The sequence below is a fragment of the Montipora foliosa genome, chromosome 13, assembly GCF_036669935.1.
Source record: "Montipora foliosa isolate CH-2021 chromosome 13, ASM3666993v2, whole genome shotgun sequence".
NCBI classification, from domain to species: domain Eukaryota; kingdom Metazoa; phylum Cnidaria; class Anthozoa; order Scleractinia; family Acroporidae; genus Montipora; species Montipora foliosa.
This window is the reverse complement of record NC_090881.1, coordinates 37,968,478-37,990,763: the sequence shown is the minus strand read 5'-3', so window position 1 is coordinate 37,990,763 and position 22,286 is coordinate 37,968,478. Positions and strand designations below refer to the sequence as shown.

Sequence of the window (22,286 nt, the reverse complement as noted above, 5' to 3'; positions counted from 1 at the left end):
AGGTTTTAGGACAAGTCAATGAAAACACGAGTCTGTAATTTTACTCGGGCACTGTTCGATTATTTATCGACTGCAACGTTAAAGCAACGCATAGGCAGCAAGGAGCAGACACGGTAGGAATAATGATTGTCATGATTGAGAAATAGCGAAGATGCCACAGGTATTCGGTAAATACTTCAAGCTTCCTTTTTAGGTAATTTCTCTCCTGCCACGCGAAAGAAAAATGATTCTTCCACATCTCGACTATTACAGCGCTGTGTGGGGCTGTATCAGTAATGGCTTCAGCCAAAAACTAGAGAAGTTACAAAACAGGGCAGCACGCATAATAACAGGGTCCAATTAGGATTTCAGATCTGCCCAGATTCTTCGTGCCCTCAATTGGAAAAGCCTCGCTGACAGACGTGATAAACAAATGAAATCTTTAATTAATGCTCAAAACAGTAAATAACCTTGTGCCCGAGTACCTGTCTGATAAATTCGCCAGTGTAAATACCATTTACAGACATAATCTTCGGGCCGCCCATATTTCGTTATAGGGGCGCAGTTATATGGAACAATCTGTCAGCGGAGGCTAAGCAGGCCGCTACTTCAAATAGTTTTATTCCGCTAGTGTATATAAGAAATTACTTAATTTTTAGCGTTGAATACATATATAAGATTTTTAAACAAAGCCCGTAATTTAAGTGTTATCTTTATTGGTGTTAATGCGTACGGCTCTCTAGAAGACCACTTTTTAGTGATAAGGATTCCGTGGTCAAATAAAGTTATTATTGTAAAAAACTGACGCACTTGGCTAAAGATTTTGCAGAAGCCCTATTAATGCCACCTGCGTGTTTCATACTTTTTTTAATTTTTCCTGGGATAATTTTTTAATTTAGGCTTGACTCTTGTTTTATTTATGTCAGTGGCGCGTCCGTGTCCGTGTCCGTGTAGCAGCTCTCGTAACCTGCTTATTGTTTGGTATTGTAAGCAGCTTCTATTGCTTTAAAGTGTAATTCATTGTTTCTATTGTTTAATCTTTTTTTTTTGGCTTGGGTAGAAAGCCAATCACATTCAACGTTACGAGAGCTGCTACATCACCCTTTTTGTTTTGCGCGACTCTTTTATCCGACGTTTCATTTATGCCGGCGCCTGGGTAAGGACCTTATGTATTATTGAATATGTTACGAAAAATAGCATTGCGTGACTAGCGTTACTGTCTAGAAGCTTCGCGAGAGTTCGTAGTTTGTTTATATTTAGGTTTGTACGTAAGCGTTTCTAAATCGGTGTGTTTTGTAACCTTTCTATAATTAGATTGATTACTAATTTAGAAAGTTCTAGAAGTTTCTTGTCAGAGTATATAAGTAGACGAGTCCAAACGGAGTGTTTTTCTAACTAGTTTCTCACAAGCGAAGAGAGTTGGCGTTAGCCGTGTTTAGTCAAGTGTGACAGAAGCTGTGTTTATTCAAGTTGGCGGAGGCCGTGTAAGTTTATTGAGTGCGTGTTATTTAGAGTTTACTTCGTGGAAACTACGTTCATTTTTGGAATAAATCTTCTTGTTGTTGTTCCGACAACCCTGCGTTCAGTTTAGTCTGCAAGCTAACTTTCCTCAAAACGTTCGAACTCGTAACAGAATATTGTAAGTAATAATCCTATAAACCCTTATATACCCCTACAAACCCCTGTATACTTCTATATACCCTCAAGAGGGGGTAAGGTAGGAGAACGGATCGCAAAGCTAAGTATTTTAAGTTCTCGTTTCCAATGTCACCGGATTACCTTACTACCTTAGCAACACCATCGAAAGCATTTCGAAGAGAGAGCGCCTTTTATTACATACCCCGACACACTTAGTAAGCTTTTTAGTTTTTTTTTATAGGCATGCACTTACGTCTAAAAATGAACTTAACTAGATGCACTCATATAGGGGGATACTAAGGTATACAAGGGTTACTGTTTCATTAAATTCCTTTTTCTCCAAAAGTTTGGAAGTATGAAATACGAACCAAAAAAGCTAGAAAATATGACCGAAATCGAAAAAACTTGATGAAGATGCGATGTTGTGTAATACCTTGTGGTCAGACAGATGCAGGCTCACCACAAAAACATCTTTGGCCTATCGCGTACTTCTAAGCGTCGGAATTATTATTTTTTGGCTTTATTCAGAGAGAAATTTCGATATCCGGCGAAAATATAAATAAAAAAGCTTAGCGACGCGTAGCGCAATCAATTGCCATATAAGGTCAAATTAAGGTATACCCGAGATTGACTGAACCAAGCAGAGCACTAGAAATGTATTAACCAAGGTTGGGAATTTAACAAGAGGGTTTATGCGGTTATACAAAGGTATACAAGGGCATACAGGGGTATATAGGAATATAGACGGGTATAAAAGTGTTTACAAGGGTGTCAAGAAGATGAGATAAGCGATCAGATCCCCCATACATATGGACCTCTTCCAATGATAGTCATTACAAATCTAATTTTAGCTACGCGGCTTTTTTTAAAGAGGCACCTGATTTGCCAGTTGTAATGACGTAAAGCCGAAACTTTAAATAAGCACGGCATTGGGAACCAGCACTTGAATAGTTTTGCGAAACTAAAAATAGTTTTTAAAAACTATGATGTGGTATGGGGATCTTACCTCATCCTCTCTTGAGTGTATATAGAGGTATACAAGGGTATGTAGGGGTATACACGGCTTTATAGAATTATTACTTACAATATTTAATACACTACAAACAAGGAATACACAAGGTCGTTACCCAGACGCCGGCATAAAAGACACACAGGTTAAAAAAGTCGCGTCAAATAAAAAAAAATTCGCTTCAAATAAGGAAAAGTCGCACCACTGTCGCAAATAAAAACAAGAGTCACGCCTAAAGTAAAAGAGTCGCGCCATAAAAAAAAGGAAGAATACACACACGCAGGTGGTACTAAGAGGGCTCCGTACTACGTTTTCTGCAAGGACATAAAGATTCGTCAGAATTGTTTTTACTTCCCACAGAATCAAGAATGTTTGCGATTTCAAAGATCCTGTTCCATACATTTCAAAATCAATGGCTGTATATCATCTTACATGCGCAGGACGTAGTACCTATTACATTGGAAAAACGTCACGCCATTTCTCAACCATGATCATGATAAAGGAATATATCTGGACTGATAAAAAATTCTTTCGGCTTTAAGCACCTGAACAACTCAACAAACTTCAAATCCAAATCCAAATCCAAATGCAAGGTTGAATATTTCAACTTAGGAAGCGTTATGCATCAACCAGTTAAAACCGGATCTAAACTCATAGTTATAGAATAACAACAACTTCCTTTTTCTGTAGTATTGACGAAGAGTCAGCATTTTGTCGCGCGCGCACACGCTAATAAGTCATAGAATCCAAAAAATTGCTTTTCTCGTGGTAATCATGGCTAGCGGTATTGCACTTGGGCGCGTACACACGATGTCAACAAAGTCACCCAATAATAATAATAATAATAATAATAATAATAATAATAATAATACTGACCCTAAGAGTTGGAATTGTTTAAGGAATGGCGATCTTAAGAAAGCAACTGATGGTACCCTCATGGCTTCCCAAGAACAGGCTATCAGGACAAGATCAATCCAACATCGTTTTGATAAAGTCGATATTTCCCCTCTTTGCAGAATTTTGATTGCAAGGGTTTACATGTATATGAAATGTACAAATTTCGTTTGCAGTCGTTATAGTTATAGCTTGAATCTATCGCCATATTTCAGGAAAAGAATATATCAATAGAAGTGCTTCTTGAGAAGTATTTTCGCTACCACAACCGTCAGACCTTAAAGAATTTGTAATGGTCCAAAGTCAGCAAAATCCCCATACATTCACTCAGTGTAATTTAAACCGTGTTTGCTCCCCAACCAATAAGGTGTCAGAAACCGTGAAAAGGTCTATTACTCGTGCTTTTCTTAAAACATCAAATATTGTATAGAAATGATGTGAATCAATGTGAGTATGAAGTAATTTAAACCAGCTTGCAAACAAATGGTTTCTTTCATCCATTCTTTCGTCCATTGTACATTGTTTGTGACAAAACTAATGACGGGTGGCTAAAAATCATAAGGTGTATTGGGATCCTTTTAAGTTTAAAAGTGCAACATGGCCCTTTTACATGTATTTGTCACTTTTAGTGTATAAAAACAATTATTATATTTGCATTTCCATTGTAGTGCCACCCAAAGTTGATTATTTGACAAGTGATTGGGATGAGTGTGAAAACACCACTCTCATTTTGAGTTGTAATGCAACTGGTAAGCCAACTGCAAATATCACATGGAGAAGAGTATCAAGTGACGGTACAGTCATTGAAAAATTGCCAGGAGTGAAAGGAGTTTATGTTCTGAACAACACCAACAGAAACTCAAGTGGACAATATCGCTGCACAGTTTCCAATGGAGTTGGAGTTGCCAACAAGACAGTCAACGTGACAGTCAGATGTGAGTACTTTGTAGAGATTCAGTGATCTCCCAAACACGTACATGAAATAATACCAGGAAAATATCAAAAATAGTTAATTAATTATATACATGCTTACCCTGAAACATACTTTCTGTATATCTCTGGAAGGTAGGTATGTTTTTGGTATCAATTTTAACTAACAGTTCAATGTCTGAATGGCAGGGCATTAAGTTAGGAAACCTTTCCGCGGTCAATGACGCCATCTTGGCTGGGGAACAAACACGGCAAAAATTGGAGTAAATGAATAAGATTTCGGTCGACCTAGAACCACTGTAACGCGGCTACGCGGATTTCCACAGTGAAAATGTCTTTTAAAAGACCTTTAAAAGACTGAGATCGAGGGTCGGCCAGGAGTTTTGGGTATACGGTATACAAGAGCTTTCTAAATCGGGTATACGGTATATTTCAGCTTAAATATGGGTATTCGGTATGTCACTTTTTAAATTTTCAGGTATAAAAAATGTTTACCTTTCCCGAGCTTTTGATAACATATCCTGAAAAAGTATGAAGTTAGACCGGTTCTTATTATTCAAAAATTAAGTTTACTTGAAAGTTTAATCCCAGTCGAAAAGAATGATATTAGCGGAGCTCAGGGGCGCGAAGCACTCCAGCGGAGCACCATGGTTAAGAATATTTGGTAAATCTATCCATTCACTACTTGCACAATCCCATAATACACCTTTATTACCCCCCAAAACTTTTCCATAACCATTGTTTGCAATTTCTCATGGGACAGGGAAATGTCCCAAGAGAAGTCGAAAACAATGCATATGCAGATTTTTGAGGGGTAAAAGGTGTATTATGGGATTTGTGTAAGAATTGAATGCGAGAAATTTTAAATATGACGCCACGTACACGTACAGACTGTCGCGGTAGGGAGGCAGGAGACCCTCTGGGCAATTTTCCTTGGCAAGAAATCGCGTGGTAGAGTTGCATTTGGCAACCCCGTGTTTTCTTGGCGGCAAATCATATTAGTGACGAGCAACGGGATAAAGAGCAGGAAAGAGTACGAGACAAGAGGCGACAAAATTTGAGAAATTTAAGCGAAGAAAGCCTCGAGAGAAGCCTAGGAAGGAGAAGAAGAGAAACTTTCAATGAAAATCACCGTAAAGCTGAGAGAAATAGAGCGAGAGACAAAACAATTATTTACAACGGTTGGCTTTCTGGTAAGCTTAATGTTTTCGTTTTCAATATATGCCTCACTGCCTCGCATATTTTGTAAAACTCAATAAAACGAGATGCTTCCGTGAAGCATACACTGGGTTGCCTGTGGTACGTGTCACAGAAAATCAGAAGGCACTGAATTGTGTGGTATTGAAATACAGCATTCCAGTCCGAAGAATAACAAATAAAAGAGAAGCGAGAAACATTGGCTTCTGGGCTGACATGTTGATAATTTTCAAGTTCCCTCACAACTTCTTTTCACCACAATTGTGCCCTCTGAGCATCTGACAGCTTTGTAATACTAAAATTTACTGAAGTTAAGGCCTTACGGGCGGGGTTAGTGTCAGGATGGGAGACCAAAACAATAAACCCCTCGTAAAACAGAAGCATCCGACCGAAAATACTATTAACGCTAACAAATGCGAACTCAGCAAGGTACAGATTCTGTTAGCGTGCTTTATGCAAAACAAATATTGATGCAAAAGCAAATAACTATTGATACACAGTTTTTAGAAAGAGCAGAACGAAGTTTCCGGGACGGTCGATCGAGAATAACATATTTACGACATGAAAACAACATTAATTTTGAACCGTGAATATAGAATATATAAAGTTACGATCAGCGACAAACATTTTGGGAGATTTTTGCTACGTTCAAATAAATCGCAAAATCGAAAGTGCCATGCCGGAATTCAGCGGGCGCCGTGATTAAGTTACCGCGGCATGTTTACTCGCCAAACAGTGAAGTATCTGTGTCAAATGATGGCAAGATACCGGGTTTTTGAAAGTTTCTTTTTCTGTCAAGTGTTATAAAGTTTGACAATGAAATGAGCGAAGTCAAAACAAAGATCACAATCGCCCAACTCTTGTTTATGCAATGTCAAAATTTACTCTCCAAGACGCGTACGACGTTAAATATTTATCACCAGGTAATTCCATCATTTTGGAAACAGAAGCTACTTTATTATTCATCTGCGTCACAATTTTTCACTGATTTTGGGGCTCATTTTGTTGAAACTCAAGCACGCTTCCAACAGGCCTGTGAACCCTTCCTGCTTACAGAGCAAAAAAAACTTCTCCCATAACACATTTCAACCTTAAGCTCGAAAATTCAATACACAACATGATATTATAATTCACAAAGGCAGAAAATACCACAGAATCCTTTTCCAGCGAAAATTTTATTGAAACAAACAACATATTTGCTCTTAGAGGCGAAAACCTCTTCCTATTTCATTGCGTGCGTGATGACAAGAAACACAATCGTGTCAAATTACCATGTACTTCAGGTAAATACAGCTCACTTTCATTTCGTCTCGACGGGCGATAGATTGTTGTCGAAGTCCATTACTCGTCGCTTTTGAGATTCCTGCCTAGTTTATCCAACTGACTTTCCATTATTGAGCTCCATAAGGGTATATTTTGTTTAAAGATCCACTAAAACGCCATTCGCGTTACATGACTTTCGACGATATTGCAGGCTAAGTTAATGATTCTACTGTGTCCACCAGAGAAATCTACGCAGTTCCACTACCCTCTCGATCCTAAGAAAATACGCGCAGAAGGCTGTATGCACAAAGACACCACTTACCAGGGAAGTGACAGGCAAGACTTTTACCGACACGGAAAAAAATACTAAAAAAAAAAAACCGGAAATCTACCTATTTTCCGACTGGGTTTGCCATAGGGCAACCCAGTAAAAAGGCCTGAAAACGTTTGCGATTCCGTGTTGACAGAGATTCTTACATATTTCAAACATCACACATACAGGCTTTTTGGGTGAAAGAATGTCCAGTCGTGAGCTACTTTGTTTGATTGTGAAATTGCAGTCGAGTAAGCGAATTTACTACGCTTCAGGTTGACTTTTAAATTAGTAAGATTTTTGCTGTGAAATGTGAGATTTGTGAAATTGCAGTCGAGTGAGCGAATTTACTACGCCTTAGGTTGACTTTTAAATTAGTAAGATTTTTGCTGTTCTAAATTGAGGAAAGAGGAATTAAAGATTGACAGTCAATGGAAAATTGTGGGAAAGAGATTACTATGCATGTAATTTCAGTTTTATATAGGAGCATTTTTACCTTTCGACACACCCATCCGAAAAATTGGTTTTTGCCTTGAGCGGGACTTGAACTCACGCCTCATTGTTTACTAGTCGGGCATGCTAAGCCACTACACCATAAAGGCTACCACGCTGGCAACGCAGCAGATTAATGAGGTGACTTAGCAGCGTGGGGATCCCTAGGGCCCAACTTTCCTTCACTTGAGTGTGTATTCAACCAATTTTTCGGATGGGTGTGTTGAAAGGTAAAAATGCACGGTATGTGTACCTTTCTCCTATATAGAGTCTATACCTTTCATTTGCCTCGAAATGTCTAACTTTCATGTGTTTTAAACCCTGTCTGGGGTTTTAGAGGCAAGGATAGTAACTACGAACTTTTTAATTCTTTGTTCGTACAGGAAAACGGGATTTTTAGAGTAAAAGTTCAGCTTTTACTTTTCAAAAATGGACATGTTAGTCCATTTTTTTCGATACGCGAAACGTAGGCGTAAGCCTACGTATATTCAAGTAAAACATCGTTACAGCTGACGGCACACCTGAAACGGTACGTGCTGAGAGCTGAAAGCCTACATCACTGCTATCGGGGATGCAGGATTGAGACAAAGATGCGAACTGCTTTTGCCCACACCTCCGCCGACCGGACATAATCTGCTTTTGGATAAGCTGTACTTTGTTGATCGTAACTCTCACCGTGAACAACAACGTTCTCTTTCTTGAAACCATCCTTCTGTTCAATCTAGTCACCTTACCATTCTTTAGGACCGTGTGATCTGTTATCGAAAGAAAGTACTGACAGTCTGGCCCAGTATGGATCTATTCATTGCCGAGTTTTTAATTAAGGTGGCTTACTGCAGTTTTCCGAAAAAAAAGATCAAGATTCTGAAATTTGTGAAATTAAAGCAGCAGGATGTCTCTTTTGAAGTGTTATTCACTGCAATTGATGTAAAATGTAATTTTACCCCAAAAATAAATGCAAATCTGGGGAAAATGCTTAACATAGTGACCGATCTCCTGGTGGGAAACTGGAACCGAGCCGTACGACCAGGATTAAAATTTTGGGAATTGGTAAAAAATATGAAGTTGAAACTGTCAGGATATTTTTAAGAAGATCTATAAGACAGTTTCTCAGTTATTATCAATTATTTCAAAAAGAAAGAACAGATTCAGGCTACAACGATCATAAACGAAGTTTTACAATCTCATGCAAACCCTTCTTAAATCATCACGGCAACGAATGATATCAATAAAACGTAGTGGCAAAAGTTGGGAATCTGTTGCTTTTTAGAGGCCATACAGAGGTTTAAAGGTAGCCAAAATCCCATACCTTTACTGTAATATTAGCCGTGTTTGCCCTCCAGGCAAGATGGCGGCAAAAACCGTGGAAAGGTCTATTATAATTAAAATTGTTCAGTATGTAGTTCCAATGTTGTAATATTCATTGCTCTTGAAATAATTCATTGGGCACGCAATTAGGCAATCAGGTGAATTAAGGGAAAATCAATACAAAGAATAAGCTTGTTTTCTCCTGGGTCAAAGTAAATCAATCGAAGTTTAGAACTGCATGAACGTCAATAGACCATTTTACAACGAGAAATACCGAAAATGCATTTTCCTCTAACAATCTTATGGGTCTCAAGGCAACAATTTAGCACATCATAGTAGTGAAGTCTGCCGACAACAGGCAGTTGCATTAATGCATTTATTTAGATAAAATACTTTGTAAATGCTTTTCAATATTGATACTGGTGGTGCTTCGATATACCTCGGTGTTGCACCCAACTCACTGGAGACATTTTAATGGTAGATACGTCCCATTAGAGTACTCTCCCTGTTAAATATCGTATGATTTTCTTTATTTGCATGAGTTCAGGGATAAACATATATCAATATTTATGTTGTACACCAAGAAACACCAAAGTACATTTTTGGTATGTTTTACATCGTATAAAATTTTTGTATGTGTTATCATATATACTATAATTTGAAAATACATTTGAAGTATGTTGTTCACTTAGAAACATCAAAGTACACTTATTAATGTGTTTTTTTTTTGTACAGTAAAGGTATTCATTAGAAAAGAGACAGTTAAATTACACTTTTGGTATGTTTGTGTTACTCTCCTGTTATGCCTCAAAATACACTTTTGGTATGCAATACTAAAAGACATACCTGATAATGATAGATATATCAAAAACGTCTGCATAGCAACCCGAAAACATGTTTAAAAAATCTGTGTGGGCTAGTCCTTCTGCTCATCGTTACGTGTTGTCAGAAGTGGGATGATTTCTCTCGGATTAGCTAGCGAGAGATTGTGGTTGAGTTTGCCAAATGTATGCCTGAATGAAGTGGCCAAGGCCGTCCTTCCAACAGCAATACCAGCTCAACAACGATGGTGAATTTTCAAATACCTTCTCCCGACATATTCTTCCTGAACGGTGGCTCCACAGCCTTTATCCGACAAATTTGGGTCTCTTCCTGGAATAACTACACGTTGGCCACCAAGATCTCTATTACCTCAGTTGATTCGTGTTCCTCTCCTTCGTCATCTGTTCCTGTTTCAAGTTCTTCTGTTGTTGCTCTTCCTGATAAGATTGATTCATATCTTCTTTCTGCTCCAGGTGACTTCTCCTGCAATGACGTGATTCGCATGTCTCCTGCTCGTGTTACTGACTTTGTTTCTCATGTTAAGGAGAATCATGGTTTGTCCATTGATTTTCATCAGTATCTGGCTCGTTTTGTTTATTAAGTTCAGCGTACCTTTTGTGTGCGACTACAAACTCGCAAGAAACCTATGAAGTGAGTTTCAGCTAAGATGTCAGAATGCGAGGGTCCGCCTGCGGGCAGACCTTTCTGAGTCGTGTGCCTTCTAAATGAATTTTGTGTTTGTTCTTTTTTCTAGAGAGACCTTTTTCGAGCTGGTACTTCATTTCTTATGATGATTGTAAATAGGCGTTTTTATCTTGTGAATAAGGGATTTTGTGTTTTCACGAAGAAAAAAAGCTGTCCATGGCTGCTGATTGACCGGGTGAAATGATTGTGGGCGTGTGTTATAAATTGGTCACACCGGGTTGGTGTTTGTGTCAGCTTGCTTTTTTTGTTGTATTTTGATAATAACTGAAAAACTGCCTGATAAACCTTTTCAAAAAATGTTGACGGTCTCATTTTCCTATTTTTTACTAATTCCCAAAATTTTAACCCTGGTCGTACGGCTAGGTTTTGAGAAAAAGGCCTTTGAAATGTCTAGTTTCTAGTGCCCCTTCAGGAGCTCGGTCAGGAGCTTGGCTTAGGGTTTAGAAGAATTCTAAACTCTAAACCCTAACCCTAACCATTTATGTGTTATATCTTGCGTAATTTCACAGATTTCAAAATCTTGATCTTTTTCTTTGGAAAACTGCAGTAAGCAACCCTAAGCCGAGCATGCTTGGAGAGCGAATCACTGAAACAGGTCCCCGACAGTGACACGCGTTCTGTCGTTCTGCCTTCGTGCTAGAGCACATCAAACACGAAGAAGACCTCAGTGTGTCCCTTGCCCGTCTGAGATGGTTGTGCGAGGAGACAGCCGAGCTGGAGGTGCTATCCGATGTCATCTGTCAAGGCCGGAGACTTTGGCTCGGGCAAGTGAATATGACAGAAGTTTGAAGCAAGTGATCGAGCTGTATTAGAACAACCTGGATGAGCTGACCACAGAAGATTGGTTTACAAGGATTGGTTTACAAGGGCCATCGTCTTGTAATACCTCTTAAAGAGTGCCCTAGCATTGTAAAGAGCCTGCACGAGCCACATATGGGGGTGAAAGGGAAACTGGGTCAGGCCCACGATATTTACTCGCCTGGGATCACAGCCTAGCTCAAAGATTACCAGTCGAAACGTGGCATTTGTGACAGCTACCGACCTGAAGAATGCAAAGAGCCCGTGAAGCCACATGAAGTCCCAAAGTTATCTTGGTAGAAAGTTGGAATTGATTTATTTGCGCTGGAAAGGCACACCTTTCTGACAGCTATAGATAACTATTCTGGCTATTTTGAGGTGCAAGACCTGAATAGCTCCACAAGTACTCGCGACATCGCAAATTTGAAGCCTTGGTTTTCTAGGCATGGTATTCCTGTGACCGTTGCCAGCGACAATGGACCCTCATTCAACACTGAGGATTTTAAGACCTTCAGCAAGGAATGGGAGTTCACCACATCTCATCAAGTCCTTTTCACGCGCAAAGTAATGATCGCGTTGAAAACACCGCCGAGACCTTCACGTCATTGCTAAAAAAGGCCCATCTGGTAAGTGTGATCCTATGATGGCGTTACTGGAATGACGCAAAACATCTTTTGAGGGAATCGATGCCTCACCTGTTCAGCTACTGTATAGGAGGCGAACACACACTCGTCTTCCAGTAGCAAGAAAGGCATTGCTAGTGCGACATGTGCTTCCTGATGTACCCAAGAAGATCAACATTAGGAAGCAGAAGCTCTACTATAATCATCAATCACGCGAATTGCCAAAACTGGGAGATGCCATTAGAATCCGTTTGCCGGGGGAGGATGAATGGACACTTGGACGTGTCATTGGAGATGAGGGCAATCGTTCCTACAGTCATGGTCGAGGTGAATGATAAGCGCTATCGTCGGAACCGCACGTGGCTTAGAGAGACTCCAGAGACACCGGAACCAGAAAAAGAACAAGCCTCGAACCGTCCGAAGTTGAGGTAACTGGTTCTAGTCAAAGTGAATGTCCACAGCCTACACCGCCCCTAACAACCAACATTGTCATCGTTCTCAACAGTCCCGCAGCAACACTGTAAACGTCGTCCAGTGCGTGATATTCGCCCACCAGTTTGGGTGGAAAGTTATGAATACTAAGTTAATTAAAAAAAAAAAAAGAAAACACATAGACTCTGCTTTTTTTTGCTTAAGTTACGATTGTCTAGTTGTGGCACAGCAGTTATAATAGTTGAAAGGCAGATATGAACAGTTTGTTATGGTTATTCGATTTATTGCGCTTAATTTTTTTACTTTTTGCGTTTGTTGAACTATCAAACTTTAGGAAGGGAGATGTAATTAGACAAGTGTCCTCATCGTATGCGCTGCTCGCACGTCTGGCTCCCCTTGGTTTGGGGCCACCATGTCAGTCTAGCTTCGAATGGTCCTTTGTCTGGTACATTCAATTTTTTTTCTTTTAATTTCTGTTGTAGTTGCTGCATCTGTAGATCGAATTATCAGCTCCTCCAATACTGTGAATGAAGGCAAATTTTTCAACGTGACTTGTCAGGCATCTGGTAATCCTTCACCAACAAATTATACTTGGATTAACAAGGATGGTCAGCTATTCAGTGGAAGTGTTTTGAATTTCATCAATATCAGCAGAGCCGAGGCTGGACAATACAGGTGTGTGGTGGGAAATCGATGTGGAAAGGATGGACGAAATACAACGGTGAATGTTTACTGTAAGTAATAGAAGCCACAATCAATTTAAGGCTTTTCTGCTGCATCTGCCTCTAAGAGCATCCAACTTTGCAAACTCTTTTTTTGTCAAAATAAATGTGGACGTATCATCTTTTCGAAACGTTTACCTATCCGTAAGAAGGCTGCAAAGTCTTTGGAGTCCAACAGAAGGTCAAGTTAAAAAAAATCATTTCCCGCTGTTCTGAACAATTTATCTGATTCTAACAACCATTGATCGAGGGACACAGCCGTCCTTGGAGTCGTCAATGCTACGGAAAACAAGCGAAAATTGCCAAAGGGGCATTCCCATATTTGAAATGTAGAGGATACTCCTTCAACCTTTGTCCCTTTTTGTGGAGAGCTCAAGGTGGAGCTCTCGACCAAATTCCATCGATTTACTCGCTCAGGTAACCATTAGTTCTCAAGCAGAGGTACTCGCGCGCGTACTTGTATTTGGGAATTTTACGCATGTTCAAATGGTGATCTTGGCAAATTCCTATTCTGTGACGTATGTTGTGCGATGGAAAAAATGCGAAATTTCTTCAAATTTTGCAGAACGGTTATTTCTGTTTACGCCTTCCATCTGCCAATTCATCAAGAGATTTTGTTAAGACAATTTTTTAAGTGGAGCTAAAAAACACAAAATCGCTAAAAGCGACGGGACCCCTATTTTTTGGTCTTCAGAAGATTCCTCTGGAGAAATGTAATGTAATACCAAAGTTTGGGACATTTTCACCGAAGGAAATGGAAGAAAATCAAAATAAAAGCGAAATAAAAGCAAAATGAAAACTATCAACAACGTATCTCTAGAGAGTTAAAATTCCGGGTAAATCCCCGTTAATTTAACAGTGATAGTCGAAAACAGTAGTTCTGTCTTTTAAAAGTCGATTTCGATAGACTTGAGAGAGGTGCGGTTCCCGTTTAAGGCCGATAGAATTCTAGATACATATGATTGTTCTTTGAAAGCAGTGTGCTTGCTTACGATCAGGTCTCTTGTGATATGTGATTTTCACCTCACCTATTTCCAACAAGTAGGTCCATGACAGAATTTTCCAGTTGTCCCAAATCTAATAAAATTTTTAAAGAGGTTATATGGTTTTGGGGAATGCAGCCTCAAAATTACAGCTACTGAGACCTTTGTACGGGTTTTTGGCTGTGTTTGTAAGTCCATAACTTGGTCTCTCTTCGACCTAAAAGCACCAAACTGGGAAAAATAGCCAATCTCAACGTTGTGTTTCATGTGATGGTGTCAATTTATGAATTATTTTAAATTTGAATCTCGCCCCAGTTCCCTGCGTAATTCCGAAACGGCCTATAGGAAGTTTTAAGTTAAGAAAAGGCTGTGAAAGCAAAATTAAAGAGTTAAAAATCGTGAAAAAGTCAAAACGCATTTTGTAGCTGTATTTCTCCGAAAAGGTATCTTCGCAGAAAACCACAGTTGCGTTCTCCTGATATTTGGGGCTAACGATTATACATTTAACTATAGCGCAAGTACTTGGCTTATCCTGTGAGTGATCTTTCTGCGGTTGTTTTTCGCTCGTCAAACCCCTGAAGGGACATAATTTCCACTGAGCAAAAACGTACTAGCGTAGTCACCTCTAGATATCTTGTTCAAGTCATTGAAGTCAGCTGTGTAAACGGACGAAACCGGTACAAGAACAAAAAGAGCTTTACAAGATAAGTTTAGAAGTTAGATAGAAAATAAAGAAATAAGATCGTGGTATTTTGCCTACAGTTAAAAGGTGCCTAAACAATTTTAAACTTTTATTCTGTTTTCTTTGACCTATTTTGACAGATCCCCCAAACGTAACATCCATTTCATTGAATCAAACGGTTGACGAGGGAGATTTGGTGCTACTCAATTGTACAGCTGATGGTAATCCAGAACCAAACATCACCTGGACCAGGCTGTCTGATAATAGTACTGTCAACATGCCTTTGAACATCACAGGGAAACAGGATGAAGGGGGCTACAGATGCACCGCTGATAATGGAATTGGAAATGCTGCCATTTCTGATGTCTTCATTACTGTTCAATGTAAGTCTCAACACTTTTTATTTTCAGATTGAGCTTTCAAATCAGAGTGGCATTTGCTTACCATCACCCTTTTCTCTTAACTTACATTTAAACGAGTGCACTACAGGTTAATTAAGCGGTAGTCAAACCGCCGAGAATAAGAAAGGATATCAATGAAATTCTTCTCTATTCTTAAGTATCTATTTGACAGTCTTGTCCCCAGCATCACATTCATTGAAGCCTATTGTGCCTTTACCAACATGCAGACTCTGTGTTTTTGAATCCTTTTTATACAGCTATTGTCTGTTTCATGCATGGTTCCAATTATTAGTGTAGGCTTGATTACCAGGTGCCAATTACGGTAATGACAAGCGCTCATTGATGCATAAGAGAAGTTGTTTTTGTAAATTCCAACAACTAAATCAGGGACGTTCCCCACCACACGTTTCTTGACGACATCAAAAAAAGGCTGTCAAATCTATTACTGATTTCTTAGAATGTATATTTCGTAATTTTATAACATTTGAACTGTGGAATACAGTAGAATGAAATGAAAGTTGTAAAGGTCGTTACATTTAGTTATTATATGCACAGTGTCTGTGGCTAATATAACGAGCACCGTGATTGGCTAAGCGCAGCCAAGGGCATTATTCTCTCGTAATGCCCATGGGCCGATTACAAATTATGCGAATTAGCAAAGAAAAAAACAAAAGGTTATCCAAAGGCCACATTTGTTTTATTTGCATTGAAAATAATATTGGTGAGACTAAGGACGATGAGTGACGATGGACACTCGGAGAGTGTATTTTATTACCCTGACGAGCTTGAATTCCCAGGAAAAAATGAAGCCACATCAGTAAGCTTAAATTACAGACGAGTTGGTGCCGATAAAACAGTTCCAGCCAAGACGAAATTGAAACATTCATAAAAGAACAAAAACGTGAAAACACTACTAGGAAAACTGCAAGTGATATGAAAATATCCAACGATATTTGTCCTCAATAAACAAGGAAAGTGTGAAAGTTTTGGACTTACTGCCTGCTGACTTTGACCACTTGTTGGCAAAGTTTCTCAAAGATATCCGAAAAATTATGGCGACGACGACGTTTGGCCGTTGATTCTTGAGAATATCGACTAAATTTCTCTAGCCAAATTTTTTACAACCCATACTAAAATCCTGTTTGCGGCTCTAATACTCTTTTTTTTTTTTTCGAAAATAAATATATTTTCCTGACGGAGTACGGGTTAGTTCATTGACTTGATCTGGGTTTGAAACGATGAGTGAATAGATAAGCGTCGGCGCATTACCGGATGTCAAGCGATGACTTCCGTTTGCAATAAGGTTTCTTTTTTCCCTCCTTAGAACCGTCTTGTTAGCCACCGTTCGGTCGTTACTGGAAAATCTCAAATACGGCAAAGCCTTGGTTTGAGATTTTCCAGTAACGACCTCACTCTCGGTTATTGAGTAGTTATAATAGCAACGTAAGAGAGCCTTACTCACCCATTTTACTTTGCGCGCCTTTGTTGCTGTTGTTATCCGTGTACGCACAATGTAAAGCGCCACTGGGCGAGTAAGCCTCTTTAAGCAATTGCAAAGTAAGCCGAAGCTAAGCCATGACTATGCAATTGCGCTTCTAAACTAGATGTTTAGCTCTTAGGGAAAAAGAATGAGGAAAATTGCTCAGGTGCCATGTTATTGTAGCAGGACAAGGTCTGTTGAGCTACTGTGGCCGTAGACAGTAGCGGTGTCTGACATTAGGGACTTGAAGATCTACTACGACGACGGTAACGAAAACTTCACTTCAAAATGTAACTTTGCAAAATCCTAAGTCTTTCGCGGTTATTTCATCTTGTTCACTTCGTACAATGTGGGTGAAATTATCCTACAATATTGAATTTATAATAGCTGTTTTGGAGTAAAAATATAGAGTGAGAGATTCGCAAATGTACGCCCACGTTGTCCATAAAACCTCAAATTTGGTGATTTAACGATGTTGTCATGCAGAGTACGGCAATAAAATGCGTGCCGCACATGCAACACGATTCTTTTTCCCCTTCTAACCAATCATGTTATTGCTTTCTGGCGTTGTCGTAACCGTAGCCGTCGTCCTTTCTTAAACTCCCTATTTGCAGACTGCCTACAAATAGCACTGATAAACAGTATTTAAGTCTAAGCATCCATTTCAAATAGCGCTGATAAACAGTATTTCAGCTTTCAATAATTGTGATTTAGGGTTAGTCTGCACTCTGCGGTCTGCAGTGTGCAAATGTCAGACACCGAGAAACTAGCCGGGTTTGGTTCCACGAGTTTTGCTACCGCAGTGTACCAATCTGAGTTTAGCCTCTTGAGTTAAAGGTTTTGAAAGGCGTTTTAACTTGTATGATTTTATAGCCTATCATCCAATCAACACAGTCTTCTCAACGAATTTGACCAACAACACAGTTAACTTGAATGAAACCTTTACCCTCATATGCAATGCTGATGCAAACCCAGCTGCAAGCTATAGATTGTACAGGGAGCAGGAAAGTTTGGAGGAACAGAGCAATGGCACTTATCTAACATTTGTTAGTACCAGAACAAAGCAGGTGGCGTACAAATGCATCCCATTCAATTCCTTTGGTGATGGACCTTCAAAGTTAATCAATGTCACAGTGTACTGTAAGTATATATGCTATAGTTTAATTTTGCTCTTGGTTCAGTTTTTTTTTAAACCAGCTCATTTTTTTCTAACCAGTTTGTTGTTTTCAAACCAGGAATAAAATTTTAAACCAGCTTATTTTTCAACTGTCTGAAAAGGGATTTTTTTCTTTGTGGTGTGGTTTAAAAACAGGGGCATGGCTTTTTGGGGATTATGAAAACGAAACATCACTGGTAGATTGATTTTTTCCTCCTTCCTTCCACCGTTCCCTTCTTTTCCGATTATCCTCACTCCAATTTCCATTCATGTGTACATAAACCATACCCTAAGTACTATTACTGCCATCCCCTATCTACAAATCCTACTTACAATTTTTCTTTTACAGTAAGTCTTACCTTTCTGCCAGAGTTCGAACAACTGCTCTTGATGCATTGTGCGATTATTATCCCAGAGCTTTCTCCACTGAGCCACCGAGGACTAGTTACCACCCATAAATGTTGATACGAATAACTGTTATTGCGTCCCACTCTTCCCTCGGATAACATTCGTAGTCATTTGCATAATCATAAGCGGGCAAATGCAAGAAATAGCCTGCAAGGTACTATACTTCATTATAATTGTTGGATTGAAAAAGACCGTAATAGGGCTTTTTCGATATATTCAAATTCAGTTTGAGAGAGAATTTCTGAGGACAAAGACCAAGCAACGTGGGTGATATGCAAATATTTCTTCCATTCATTCCAACGTGTTTCTATTGTTTTTGTCTTCACTGCCTCACTATCAAGCTGAATATTTGATATTTCGACAATGGCTTTTCAGGAGTCATGTCAGAATGTTCATAAAAAGTGGACAGTGCTTACTTTTCATCATAATCTCCTACGAACTATGGCTTCAAATTGTGACGATTCCACTTCAAATTGTGTAGACAAAATGGAATTTCTTTCTGCACTGGACAGCCTTAAAGAACAGCAAAAAGCCAGTAAATCAGAAATTACTTTATTCGTAGATGACAATTTCTATGAGCGAGCAACAACATATCTCGTCGCTAAAGAAGAGAAGAATTCAGATGAAAGAAGATCAGTACAGGCCATCAAGCGAAAAACGTAGACGGTGAATTCGAACAACCAAATCATTACTTGTGACAACAAGGTGGTTCTTTCCAAGAGTCAGCTTCATGAAAATCTCTTGTTTGCACACAACAGAGTTGCACATAGAGGGCGACAAAAGACAGAACACTGGGTGAAACAGACTTTGCTGAAGTCAGCCAAAGGGTTGTTAACCTAGGTGTGAGCTTATGTTGACTGCATGCAGAACACAAACCTATTACCAGTAGAATCAAAGAGGTAACCAATCCATTGCATGCACTGTCATTTTTGTCAATGCTGGAGATTGACTTGATGGACTTTCGGAATTTACCGTGCACATGTCGAAATTCTCACAAGTGGATGATTAATCTTATCGATCATCATTCCAAGTTCGTCAATTCACATCCCCTACATGCAAAATCAGCTGATGAAGTTCTCGATGCTGTAAAGAATTACTGCTTTTCCTATTGATACCCGAAAAAGTTCTTCCAGACAATGGAGGTTAATTTTGCAATGCGAAACTCAAATTACTTTGCGAGGAAAATCAAATCAAGCTGTCCCATGGAGCGGCAAGAACTCCAACCACACAAGGTCTTCCTGGAAAGAAGTAACAAAACATGGAAAGAAAATATGAAGTCAGTAATTATGAGGTCATATAACAAGAACATTGAAAGATGGTGCGAGTATACAATGCAGGCTTCATATACTATGAACATCACTCTCCACAGGGAAGTAAATACAACACCATACCAAGCAGTTTTCGGAATAACGGCACACCGTGAGAACCACCAGAACACTGATGAAGACATTAAATGTCAAGGGGAAGCCACTGAGTTAGCCTCAGGTAAAAACACTTTAGACAATGATCAGTGTGAAACTGATGAAAGAGTGGCCAAACGCCTGAGGATACGTGAACAACAGAGTCAATACAGTGAAGCAATGGTAAAACAAACCAGACAATCAAGGAAGGCACCTTTCAAGATCGATGACATGGTTGCAATCAAAATAGACAATGTAGACAAAACGAGTCCGGTACACCCGAATATGCTTTTGGGCAAAATAATGGAGATTAGGAAAGGCTTTGCAAAAATAATTAGTCCACAAGGAATAATTAAAGGGTTTATTTCATTTTCAAGGTTATATCCTTGCACTTCGAGGAATTTGACACTCGAGTTTTTGGAAAGAAATTTCGTTCATATCTGCTTGCAAGCAAGCTATGAATACTTGTCAGTAGCATTTGTTCAGTTTGCAAATAAATGAAGTAACAACACTTTGTTTTGACTGCATCTTTATTTCTTGTATTCAGATCAAATTTAAAACAAAATGAATCTATACATATGGTTACTTTAGTGGACGGTGTCTGTTACCCAAACCGCATTCCTTATTTAACCAGTAAAAAATCCACTTATTAGTCCTAACCTTCTAAAAACACACCGCAATTTCATAATGACAACCCTAAACTCAAACTGTCGTAGTCCTTAGGCCAAAATGCACTATCGTGACCTTGATCCACACTTTCTGTTTGAAGCTAACCATTCAAAGGCACTTCTAAACCACATTGGTGAGAGGTGAGTGGCCATCCCTGCACCCACTTCAATAATTGAATTGGTTTGTAAAAAACCAACTGGTTTGAAAGAAATAAATCGGTTTGAGAAAATTTAAACCAAAAATTAAATTAAACCACAACATGTACACTCTGTGCAATTTGTGCATCCTTCCACTGCGAATCATATCCTTTAAATTTAGCTTGAACAGTGTTCATGCCGACATTCCCTGCTTGTTGAATAAGATAAAACAAAAAATGAAAACCACAAACATCCGAGTTTAGCCCGTGCAATGGCTTGTCGTTATAATAGGTAATTTCCCTCAGAATGTAGGTATCCATGTTGTAAGTTTCAGGAAAAAATCCGTAGCCGTCGAATAATTCAGTTTCACGAGACGATTCAAAGTACATGGCCACCCAATGTGTCACGGGTTGGTCATGAAGGTCCGTATGCGCGATGAGACCGGATGGGTAGGTGTTGATGAAAGGTAGCCTATCCCTTGGAAATACTTCTTGCATCAGGCTTGCCATAGTTCTTGGGTCATATGTATAAAGATGAACTAAGAGCCTTGTGACAAATCGTAGACCACACGAAGATTGCGATCAATTTCCAACTGATTCTGAAATTCTGTGTACACAATTAAATTCAGAACTGAATTCGTCTGAGTTCCAAATTTGAGGTACAGGCTCACGTTACGCGTTCGATGGGGTATCAGATGATCGGGTTGTCCACTTCCTGCCGGTGTCAAAACAAAACGGAACAAGCCGTAACCGTTTTCCCAATCCACTTTATCAATGTCAAGACCGTGCCCACAATTCATGTCTCCATTTCCTGAAAACAGCGTGCTGTAGCCATCGATCTTCTTTTCACCCGTCATATCCACCACAGAATAAGGCATTTCTTACCCATTCCACAATCATCTTGCAGGTCAAACAACTCAAAGTTGAAATAATTTCTTGCAAGGTTCCCGTTGAAGGTCATCGTTTCGCACGAGCCCAAAAATGATGCACTGAGGAATGAAACCGTGGAATAGATCTGTCTCAGTGTGATTTAAGATTCCTTGAGGGATGATCCTTGCCTGCGTGGGGGTTGTGGTTAAGGTATAGATGGCCGGTTGTTCTAGTTTCACACTGTAACACGCACTGTGCGTATGCGAAGCGTGCTAGACATGATACTTAGTTTGCAGTTGTTTGGAGTATCCCCAGCCATGAGAACAAAATCGCCGTTGTTCAGATTCACTTTGACTTTGATCTCCAAACCGTCAAGCAACAACTTGTCAATATAAAACACGTCACACAGGGGTACTCCGACCAACCCCACTTCTGCGCTATTGTTAGCAAATGTGGCTCTTTTATTCAGGCCCCCCTCATTGCTTTCTGCTCTATTATCCACTTGATCGATGTGTTGAGCAGTGTCTTTGTAATACAGAGCTTTGGTTAAGTACGATTTCTTGGTCTGTTCCGTAAAGTTAAATAAGGTCTTGATGTACGCATCGTATGCTTGAGTGTCTGACTGTTCTGTCACCAGCGTTTCGTTAATCTTCATGGTAATCTGTTTGATGATGGAATGAAGGGCGTTGTTGACCAGGATGTATTTCTTGCCATCGATATCCCTGTGGGCGATCCATCTTGTTTGGTATTCTTTACTACCAATCGCAGCTTTGTCATGTTAATGTCAAGGTAGTTAGCCAACTGTTTGATGACAACTCGATGGGATTAGTTCCAGTTTGAACCGGTCCGTAATCGACCCATTTGCTGCTGACAATCGACGCATCTGTCACAGGTACATCAAACAACTGTAACCTTGATTTCGCACCAGGGGCTGAGAGAGGGTTTGCTGATGCCATCTCTAATCAAAAATAGTCTT

General features: G+C 39.5%; 1 protein-coding gene across 1 annotated transcript in view; it reads left to right on the top strand.

The window, feature by feature from the left end:
- Positions 1-22,286, top strand: part of LOC137983202 (hemicentin-1-like) — a 55,839-nt gene that overhangs the window by 7,440 nt on the left and 26,113 nt on the right. Inside the window, exons 3-6 of the mRNA XM_068830389.1 lie at positions 4,189-4,455; positions 12,886-13,137; positions 14,931-15,173; positions 17,545-17,811. Coding sequence (XP_068686490.1) covers positions 4,189-4,455; positions 12,886-13,137; positions 14,931-15,173; positions 17,545-17,811 — 1,029 coding nt within the window. The remainder of the gene's footprint in view (positions 1-4,188; positions 4,456-12,885; positions 13,138-14,930; positions 15,174-17,544; positions 17,812-22,286) is intronic.